The sequence below is a fragment of the Mesoplodon bidens genome (genome assembly GCF_964165515.1).
Source record: "Mesoplodon bidens genome assembly, chromosome: 6".
NCBI lineage: Eukaryota > Metazoa > Chordata > Mammalia > Artiodactyla > Ziphiidae > Mesoplodon > Mesoplodon bidens.
Window position 1 is genome coordinate 108,210,492 of NC_138162.1, and position 11,115 is coordinate 108,221,606.

An 11,115-nucleotide genomic window follows, 5' to 3' on the forward strand; every position below is an offset into this window, starting at 1 on the left:
CCAGGACCTCCTCCTTGGGTCTATTAATTTTCTAGAGTGGCTCACAGAACTCTGGGAAACACTTACTTACGTTCACTAGTTTATTAAAGGGTTTGATCAAGGACACAGATGAACCGCCAGACGAAGGAATCCACAGGGTGAGGTCTGGGAGGGTCCCAAGCCCAGGAGCCTCTCTCCCTGTAGAGCTGAGGTGTGTTATCCTTTTGGTGTGGATTTCACCAACCTAGAAGCTCTCCGAGCTCCTGGCTACTGGGATTGTGTGGAAGTTTATGGAGTCTTCCTCACGTAGATGCGATCAATTATTAACTCCACTTCCAGCCCCTCATCCCTTTCGCCTTCCAGACGTGGGGGAGAAGGAGGTGGCTGAAAATCCCAAGTGTCTAATCATGGCTTTGTCTTCCTGGTGACCAGCCCCCACCCAGGAGCCCAGCCAGAGTCACCTCATTGGAACAGAAGTGCTCTTATCACTTAGGAATTTACAAGGGTTTCAGGGGCTCTATGCCGGGAAGCGGGGGCAGAGAGCAAGATACACATTTTCTAATCTCACACACCATCGTTTCAGATCTTCAGTAATACTGGTGCCTCCTTCACGCAAAGCACGTGGTGGAAACAGAGCCAGAGCACAGTGGAGCTGTGAGGGGTCTTCTGCGGGGGAGTTAATAGTGGAGGAGGCCCCGCGGTGTGAAAATAACATCTCCTCGCCCGGGTGAGGGAGGGCCTGAGCGTGGAGGCTGCTTCTCCTTACCGTTAACCCTCCCCAGATCCTGATCCCGGCCCTGATGGTCACCGCGGAGAAGGACTTCGTGCTCGTTCCTGAGATGTCCAAGCATATGGAGGACCGGGTAAGGCAATGGTCCTGCTCGGGGCCATCGGGGCTTCTTGGAGGAGGGTGCAGGCGTCCCAGAGGATGAAGAGTGGGGTGTTTGGGGGAACCACTCGCTTGACGAGGGCTTCCTCAGCAGCATCACTGTCGCCTTTTGGGAGCAGCGATGAAGACTGCTCCTCGGGCTTCCCTGGTGGCGCAGTGGTTGAGAGTCTGCCTGCCGATGCAGGGGACGCGGGTTCGTGCCCCCGTCCGGGAAGATCCCACATGCCGCAGAGCGGCTGGGCCTGTGAGCCATGGCCGCTGAGCCTGCGCGTCCGGAGCCTGTGCTCCACAATGGGAGAGGCCACAACAGTGAGAGGCCCACGTACAGCAAAAAAAAAAAGAGACTGCTCCTTCCTGGAGTTCCCTGGTGGTCCAGTGGTTAAGACTCCACGCTTCAGGGAACTAAGATCCCACATGCCACACGGTGTGGCCAAAAGAAAAAAGAAAAAAAAAAGACCGCTGCTTCCTTTCCCCTTCACTGATGCACTCTCTCATCACTCACTCATTCTTTCATTTCACGGGCTTTTCCTGTGCACTTAGGTGAGTTGGGACAGTGCTAGATACCAGGGAGGTAAATATGAATGGGGTATAGACCCCACCCCGCAGGAGGTCACGTCCAGCTGTTCACCCCATATGCAGGAGGCTTGTGTGGACAAGGGCACAGCTGGGAGCGAGGGCTTCACAGAGGTGCTAACCACTGCCTCTGGCCTTGAGGAACTCCTAAGCCTTGCCCGGCAGAGAATGGGAGAGGAGACAGGGTGTTGAGAGGTGAGGATGGATGAGAGAGGTCAGAGGGTGCGGCTGGGAGGTTATCCTGAGCCCCCTGGGCCAGGCTGAGCTGTGTGGACCTATGGGTGAGGGGACCATTGAAGTGAAGAGATGGGTATCAAACCTGTGTTTTGGAAGCACACTCTGCTGAAAGCGTGGAGCTTGGTAGGGATTGGGAGAGCTGCAAGTGGGGTCACTGTGACTGCTCGTGTATCCTGGCTGGATGCTGAGGGTGTTCGCCTGCACTTGGCAGTGGCTTTGTTAGCATCGTCCAGTGCGATGGAGAAAGTGTGTTTCAAGGGATGTTGCCAAGGACGCCCTTTGTGGGTGGTGGAGCCAGTCAGGAGAGGGCTGTGACCCACTTTGGGGATTCAGGTGCCAAAAGAGAGACTGAACAGCCCTGCGTGCAGACCACCAGGGAGGAGGGAGGCGACATGGGACGGGGACGCAGTCATGGCTACAGGGCAAGAGCCAAGCTCGACCCGGCATTTTCCAGGCAGTGAACGTGCTGAGTCCTAATGGTTCTGGAGGGAGACAGTCTGTTGTGATGGGTATGGGTCAGCCTGAATTTGAATCTTAGCTCAGCCACTCTCTGTGTGGCCTTGGGCCAATTACCTAACCTCTCTGAGCCTTCATATTACCCAAAAGATCATGGTCAAAGATAAATAAGGCAGGGCTTCCCTGCTGGCACAGTGGTTAGGAATCCGCCTGCCAATGCAGGGGACACGGGTTTGAGCCCTGGTCCAGGAAGATCCCACATGCCGCAGAGCAGCTAAACCCATGCGCCACAACTACCAAGCCCACGAGCCACAACTACTGAGCCCACGTGCCAGAACGACTGAAGCCCGTGCACCTAGAGCCCATGCTCCGTAACAAGAGAAGCCACCGCAATGAGAAACTGCGCACTGCAACGAAGAGTAGCCCCTGCTCGCTGCAACTAGACAAAGCCCGCGAGCAGCAACGAAGACCCAACGCAGCCAAAAATAAATAAATAAAGTAAATGTATATAAAAACAAGATAAATAAGGCAGTGCATGTGGAGCATCTAGCACATAGTAAGAGCTTGATCAGTGGTCATTCCTTTCCTAAATCACGTGGGGTTTTCAGGGGGGCGGCCCACCGGGAGCAGAGAACTTGCCTTCTGCCATTTTTCCGGGTGGGGTTTTCTTCCAGATCCCCCACCTGAAAAGGGGTCACATTAAGGATTGTGGACACTGGACACAGATGGAGAAGTAAGGAGATGGGGGTCCCTGGGTGGGGGACGTCAGGGCTCCCCGTTCGCCTCCCATAAGCCGCTTACTTTACCACCTCTGCCTTCGCCTGAGTGAGGGAGTGCGTCCAGACAGATGCGAATTGCCTTCTGTTCCCTTTCCAGGCCCACGGAGTTGAATCAGATCCTCATTGAGTGGCTGGAGACTGACGCCAGAGACCCACCGGAGGTCTCGAAGCTTTAGGGTGTGACTTGTGTCGGCCGCCAGCAGGCACTGCAACCGCTTCATCTGCTGGGGGCGCTTCTCTGGTACCCGGCTGGGGCCTTACCCGCATCTCTCAAAACCAGCAGCGTTGTTCTGAAGGGGTTCGCAGCAAAGAGCGGTTTTCTCTAAATGAAATGAGTCAGATTTGACATCATTTTAGATACAGGAAAAATCACGTGTGATTAATCCTCTGGGTATAAACGTATCCCTTTATGTCTAAGGATGGTTAGTGTTCCGTGCGGGACAACGGGATGGCCGGGGGTGATTTCTCTTTGATAATCAAGTCAGCGTTTTCATGATGCAAAATCAGCAATTTAGAAGCTTTTCAGCAGAGATGGGAACTCCCTTATTCAATAAAATGAAGACAACTGGGATAGCGCTCTTTGTGTTCTTGGGAGGAAAGCAGAGTGATTGTTCTAAGAAAGTATCGCGTTTGGGTGAACACTGTTTCCTCTGCTCTGACTCTACGAGTCTCTGCATGATCTGGAACAGGGCTGTCTGGTAGAACTTTCTTTTTTTATTAATTTATTTTATTGAAGTATAGTTGATTTACAATGTGTTAATTTCTGCTGTAGAGCAAAGTGATTCAGGTACCTATGTGTATCCATTCTTTTTCATATTCTTTTCCATGATGGTTTATCACAGGATGTTGAATATAGTTCCCTGTGCTCTACAGTAAGACTTTGTTGTTTATCCATTCTATATGTAGTAGTTCGCATCTGCTAACCCCAAACTACGAATCCATCCCTCCCCCACCCCCCTCCCCCTTGGCAACCACAAGTCTGTTCTCTATGTCTGCGAGTCTGTTTCTGTGTTGTAAATAAGTTCATTTGTATCATATTTCAGATTCCACATGTAAGTGATATCATATGGTTTTTGTCTTTCTGACTTACTTCACTTAGTATGACAACCTCTAGGTCCATCCATGTTGCTGCAAATGGCAGTATTTCATTCTTTTTTATGGCTAATATTCCATTGTATATATGTACCACATCTTCTTTACCCATTCATCTGTTGATGGACACTTAGGTTGCTTCCATGTCTTGGCTATTGTAAATAGTGTTGGAACAAACATAGGGTGCATGTATCTTTTCAAACTATAGTTTTCTCCAGATATATGCCCAGAAGTGGGATAACAGGCTCAGATGGCAACTCTATTTTTAGCTTTTTGGGGAACCTCCGTACTGTTTTCATAGTGGCTGCACCAATTTATATTCACGTGGAACTTTCTGTCACGATTGAAATGGTTCTGTGCTACCAGATAGAGTGGCCACCAGCCACGTGTAGCCACGTGCCCTGTCTCCTGCTCTGTTGGCATGGTGTGCTCACCAATCTATGTTCACCTCCCTCGCTGCTCTTTCTGCAGGCAAGCTTGTGGACAAGGTGGTGTCTCCAGGCTGAATTCTGAATTAGGATGAATGTAAATTAACCAGGCAGAAAAGGGTATGTATGTCCAGGTGTGTGCAGAAAGCAAGGGGCAGATTAGAAATGTTAACAGCGATCATTCTTAAATACCCCTGTGTGCCTGGAGCCCTACACTAACCAACTCTTATCCTTCCCATTTAACAGATGGGAAAACAGAGGTTCAGATAATTTGCCCAAGGTCACTTGGCTAGTGCAGGGCAGAGCCTAGATTCAGATGCATGCTGTCTGGTTCTGAAGGCTGAGCGCCTTCTACCAAAAGCTCTTTTCTTTTTTAAATCTGGGGGAGACTACCCAGATCAAATCCCTGCTCGGCCACTGACCACAGAGTGACCTCGAGAAAGAGGTCACTGTGCTTCAGTTTCCTCTATTAGAAAAGGACATTAATAGCACCAAACTCATAGGTGGTCATGAGTATTAAATGAGTGAATACATACAGGGCCCTAGAACGGTGCCTGGCACAGAGGAAGTGCTACTGAAGTATTAGCCATAAAATTTCCGGTTTATCCCAGGATGAGGCTTCTGAGGGCTTTAAACTTCCAGCCAGCCCACCACCACCTCCTCCCCTTTGGATCAGAGAATTAAAGGACTCATTTAAAAAGCAAATGTGTGCTCTGGGGGAATGACTACAGAAGCCAGCTAACATTATTTCACTAACTGCGTGTGTCCAGGCTTATTTGTCCGGTTGGAGGAAACAAGAATCTCAGAACATCTCTCATCTGAAGAAGCACAAGTAGGCAAACCTATTCGGCCTGTCTCCGTTTCCAGTATTCTACCCAGTAATCTCTGTAAACCATGCAAAACGTTCAGAAATTCTACTCTTTCGGCAAATAAGGGCCGGACGAATCTAGTTCATAGCATTGCAGCACAAATATCACCAGTCATACAAGATGGAGGGTCATAAAAAAAACACTCCATTGGAAAAGGTCTTTAGGTCATTCCCGAAAATACTTTTCGGATGCCTTGTTAAGTACAAGTTGTTTGAAGTATGTTCAAACTGATTTGATTTAAAAATGTTATTTTTATTTCAGACTTCCAAGGGCATAAATAACAAGTGTATTTACCTCTGCAGAGGGAAATAGCTTTTTAAAAGAGGCATGGAAGACCCCACCCACATATCAGTGAGATCATAGAGCTCCCTCCAGGGACCTGAGATCACTCACAGTTTCTGTCCTCACACTCGGTGGCTGTCAACTAGCAGGGTCCAAGGTTTCCAGGAGAAATATCTTCTAAATATGCATCTATTTAGAACATGCGACAAAAAGCTATTCCTGTCTCTCTTGGGGTATAATGAACCCATGGTTTTAGGCCTGGAAGTGACTCTAAGGCCCAGTGTTCGCACTGACATTACCATGAGCACAAATTAAAACTAAACAATGGTTAAAATATATAGGTCAGAAGCTCAAAGGTTTTGGCAACAAGCATTGGGTGGGAAATATCAGGCCTCGCAGTTCAAAGGAATCCATCTGGCCACAAATAAAATACTTTCTTGGCAGTTGTGGAAGTTTCTCCCCAGTGTTGGCTGCTGCACCCAATTGTTAATTGTTTCTTCTGCCAGACTGTCAGGTTCTTGGGATTGGAGCTTGCCTGTCTAGGTGATTCATCCTTGATCCTAGCCCAGTGCATGCCTGGTGTTTTGAATGGGTAAATGAGTTCGTTTCAAATGCTTGATTTTTGATGTCCTGCTTCATGAGATGGACGACCAACTGTCTGAGTATTTTCACTGTCCCAAGCCTTGGTAGATCTCTTACTGTTGGCATGTGTGCCGATAGCGCTAAATTCAGGAGAAGACATCCAGATTCTAGACGTCGACACATCTTCCGTAGGATCCATTGGATGAACCATGAGGGTATGTCACTGAGCTTCTGCTTCATGAAACAAACGCGATAATTATTTTAATAACACAGTTGAACTATTTAAAGGTACTGTAGGTTTTTACAGCTTTCATATTTATAAGGTATGGGTAGTCATTTTGGCAGTTTACCTAAATACAATTTGTCTTATTTCCATACATATTTCCTGGATGTTGAGGCTGGCACCTGCTTTAGAAAGAATACCAGTGATACCCCTATTCCTGTAAATTCACTTTTTTAAAATTGTGGTCAAACTTGCATAACATAAAATTTACCATTTTTCAGTGCGCAGCTCAGTGGCATTAAGTACATTCACACTGCTGTGTAACCATCACCACCGTCCATCTCCTCAACCTTCTCATCTTCCCAAGCAACCCTGTCCCCATTAAACACTAACTCCCTTTTCTCCATCCCCCAGTTCCTGGAATCCCCCATTCTAGTTTCCATCTCTATAAATTTGGCTACTCTAGCTACTTCATATAAGTGGATTCATACCGTATTTGTCTTTTTGTAACTGGCTTATTTCACTTAGTATAAGATCCTGTCAGGGAGGAAGAAAACTTTCCTCTACCCTTCTGTGTTCTTCTGGCTGGTCTAAGAATTAAATTGACATGAGATAGATTAACAGGAAAGATCAAATTTAATTTTGCACATAATGGGAACCCTACGTACATGAGAGGGTCGGAGAGAGAAAGGTAAAATGAGGTATATATGCCACCCTGAGCTAAGGAATGGGATAGGAGCCTGGGGCTTCCAAGGACAGGAGGGTCATTCACAGGATGATAAAAGGAAGAGCAGATGCTGGGCACTTAGGTATTTGCCCTGCCATACACATGGTGCCACTCAGACAAAATTTATCTCTGGTAATAACTCTTTTCTGGGAAAAATCCCCAATTTAAATTCTTGTAGGTAGTTGAGGAAGGAGCAGTAGTTTCTCTTGAACCCACAGGGGCTCTATTGCCTTTAGCTCCTCGTGCAAAAGTAACACACTTTGGGGAGGCTCATTCTGAGCCCCTAAAATCCTCAAGGCTCATCCATGTCGTGGCCTGTGTCAGAATTTCCTTCCTTTTTAAGGCTGAATAATATTGCGTTGTATGTATATTCCACGTTTTGTTCATCCAATCATACATCAGTTGACACTTGGGTGTACAAGTATCTCTTAAAGCCCCTGCTTCCAGTTCTTCTGTGTACGTACCCAGAGGGGGGATTGCTGGATCATATGATAATTCTCTCCACTGTACTGTTTTCCACACCGACTGATTATTTTACATTCCCATCAGCAAAGCAAAGGGCTTCAATTTCTCCACATCATCATCATCACCTGTTGTTTTCTGAGTTTTGGGTAATAGCCATCCTAATGGGTTTGAAGTGGCATCTCTTTGTGGTTTTGATTTGCATTTCCCTAATACTAAGTGATGAGCATCTTTTCATGTGCTATTCACCATTTGTATATCTTCTTTGGAGAAATGTGCATTCTTTGCCCATTTTTAAATCAGGGTTGGGTTTTGGTTGTTGAGTTGTAGGAGTTCTTTATATACTCTGGATATTAATCCATTATATGATTTGCAAATATTTTCTCCCATTCTGCAGGTCATAAACTCACTTTTTAATCAGGTAGAAATTTACTTCCAGTTTTAAAAGGACCTGGGTTAGGACCTAACCTCTGTTTTGTATGTAGTTCCTTACTGTTTTCCATAAACTTGCTGCCAAGATGGACGGGCAGAACACCTCAGCACTGGGGAGCTTGTGTGACTATTTGGCTTGTGTCAGAATTTGGAAGACAAAAACAATTCTGTGTTTATGCAAATCAAGGTAAGAAAAATCCAGAGAAAGCCCCCAACAGTGGTCTTTGTTGCCATTGGAATAGATTGAGGAGATGTATTATTTGGTCAGTGTCTCCATCAGTTATCCTGGACTGAGATGGAAGAGAACCCTAAGAAGCAGGGGATACTTTAAACCTTGCCATCCAGCTTTGTCATTTGTTGAATGAACTTTATACCTTACCGCAGCCTTTTTATTTATTTATTTTTAATAGATCTTTATTGGAGTATAATTGCTTCACAATACTGTGTTAGTTTCTGTTGCACGACAGAGCGAATCAGCCATCTGCATACACATGTCCCCATATCCCCTCCCTCTTGAGCCTCCCTCCCTCCCATCCTCCCTATCCCCCCCTCTAGGTCATCGCAAAGCACCGAGTAGATCTCCCTGGGCTGGGCTGCTGCTTCCCACCAGCCAACTCTTTTACATTCGGTACAGCAGCCTTTTTAAAGAGAACGAGCTGGCTGAGTGGGACTAGGAAGTAATATCTACCGATCAGAAATCATTAAACACTCTTCCAAATGTTCGCAGTGTTTCAAAGAAATGTGTTAAGTTACTATGTACAAATGGTATAGTAAGGACTCGTTTTCACTGATTAATAAGCACAGGAGGGGAAAAGATTTTTTTTAAAAGCTTCAGTGGCCATCGAGATGGTAACATTAATTTCCCTTGCCAACAAATGTTTGAAAAAGTGAAGACTCGGCAAGTATAGAACAAGCTGAGCCCTTCAGACGAGAAGAAATGAGCAATAGACCATCGACCTCAACCACGAGATGGTGGCGAGGCAGATTGAATTAACTGATAGACACCGTTTTTGCTGCTCTTTATATTTCTTTTCATGTCATTTCATTTTATTTTTTCAAAAAGGCGATTCATAAAAGTGATGCGACTGGCTTGGGGGTGAGGGAGGAAGAGTTCCGTGCAAGGGCATTAGCACGGGGTGAAGAAAGCAAGCCTGGTGGGTGACTCCAGGCTTCAGGAAAGCTCAGCAGAGGAGGGAAGGGAGCCTGCAGGCAGTCTGGGGGCACAGTCCAGGCCCACCGACACCCATGGCATCCAGCTTCTGGAATGTCCTGCCTCAGAATGCATTCACCCGAAGGAGAAAACCTGGCTCCCACTGTAGTTGCAGAGGAACATCTGTGGGTGGGCACAGGGTACATTTCGCCTGAAGCTGAGGGACAGGGCTTGAGGGTGAGCGGGAAGCAAGCTATTTATGTGGGGTGGCATCAGGCTGTCCCCTGCCCTCCTGGCCATGGGCCTCTTTGCCCTCCTGGCACGATGCTCGCCCCACCCCATCTGGTGGCCACAGGCCCTGGACCCCCTTCCAACTCGGAGGAGGGACAGTAGCCAACCTGATAGGTGCTTTCTCCATCCCTCAGCCCTTGGGCCTCCCCTCTGCACCCCTAGCAAGGCCTGCCTCTCCCAGGCAGGGAGTCTATGGGGAGGTGCCGGCATAGGGTGATGGAGCTGGCCGCCTTGGAGCACCCTGGCCCTGACTTCCACCAGGGACAGCCCGGGGGAAACAGCGCAGAGGCAAGGGGCCTTGCTCTTCTCCTGCATAAAGTCCTTGGTGGAGACCCTAGCACAGAGGCTTGCAGGCAGCCACAGCAAAGAACCACAGACTGAGTGGCTTCAACAACGGACGCTCATGGTCTCACAGCTCTGGAGGCTGGAAGTCTAAGGCCAAGCAGTCGGCAGGGTTGGTTTCTCCTGGGGCCTCTCTCCTTGGCGTGTAGACAGCCGTCTTCCCCCTGTGTCCTCACTTGGCCTTCCGTGTGTGTCTGTGTCCTAATCTCTTATCTAGACACAGTCATATTGGATCAGGGCCCATTCCAATGACCTCATTTTAACTTAATTACCTCTAAAAATCCTATCTCCAAATACAGCCACATTCTGAGGTCCCGGGGGTTAAGGCTTCAACCTAGGAACTTGGTGGGGGGAACACGATTCAGCCCGTGACACAGGTCCCAGCTCTTGTGCCAAATCGGCTCCTTTCTGTGGCCCTGAGCTCTTTCGATTCCTCACCCATACCTGGGACTTTCCTCTCTGCTGTTGAGCTGCTGCTAAGCAATCATAAACAACAGCATCTCCACTAGTTGGGGTCTCCCTGTGGGGAGCACTCCCCCTCAGCACACAACTTTGCAGTTGGGGAGTGTGATCACGCACACACACATGCACACGCACACACATATGCACCTGGCAGCTGGAGAAGATCCTGGTTTGGGGGACACAGGTGTCCCCCAACCCCCATTCCAGAACTTCTTCTGTGTATATCTGACCCCAAGCTCCGATCCTCCAGCCCGGCCTCGCCTCCAAAACCCTAGAGCTGTTGCTCACGCTTCCCGCTAGACCCCAGCTCTTGGCTTGGAGAGAGCGAATGCCAAGATGCTCAGTGACTGATTAATCTGTTCATTGCACAAACGTGCCTCAGAGGCTGGTGCGCTGCCAGGCACTGAGCCAAAGGGTGGTGACGTGGACAGGAACATGCCAAGGAGCCTGCCACCAAAAGCTCAACGCTGGGGGCAGATGCAATAGCTTGATACCTTTTCAAGCTCTGATGGTGTCCCAGTGCTTCTCAGACGTCTGCTCTAACCTTTATGTCCACCCAGAGGATTAGGCAAAAGTGCCACCACTTTATTGGAGAGCAAACTGAACTTCACAGAGGTTAACCGGCAAAGCATGGGACAGGAACCCAGGTCTGCCTGCCTTAAGGCCTGGGGAAGGAAGACCTCAGCTAGAAGACTCTGCCTGGTCTGAGGGTCACTTGTCCGCCGCCCCATACCCCGTCCCCCGCGCCCCCCTGCTACAGCCACCAGCATCCTGTTCTGTCTCCCTGTAGCGATGGGCAGCCTGGTACATCCCTCCCCCAGCTCTGACAAATGAACTAACACGCGGGCCCCCGTGTCACA

The 11,115-nt window shown here is 48.5% G+C and overlaps 1 protein-coding gene across 1 annotated transcript in view; it reads left to right on the forward strand.

Annotated features, from left to right (window-relative positions):
* Window positions 1-3,475, forward strand: part of EPHX2 (epoxide hydrolase 2) — a 60,083-nt gene extending 56,608 nt beyond the window's left edge. Inside the window, exons 17-19 of the mRNA XM_081238058.1 lie at window positions 762-842; window positions 2,809-2,867; window positions 3,011-3,475. Coding sequence (XP_081094184.1) covers window positions 762-842; window positions 2,809-2,867; window positions 3,011-3,089 — 219 coding nt within the window. The 3' untranslated portion in view covers window positions 3,090-3,475. The remainder of the gene's footprint in view (window positions 1-761; window positions 843-2,808; window positions 2,868-3,010) is intronic.
* The last annotated feature ends 7,640 nt before the right edge of the window (window positions 3,476-11,115 follow it).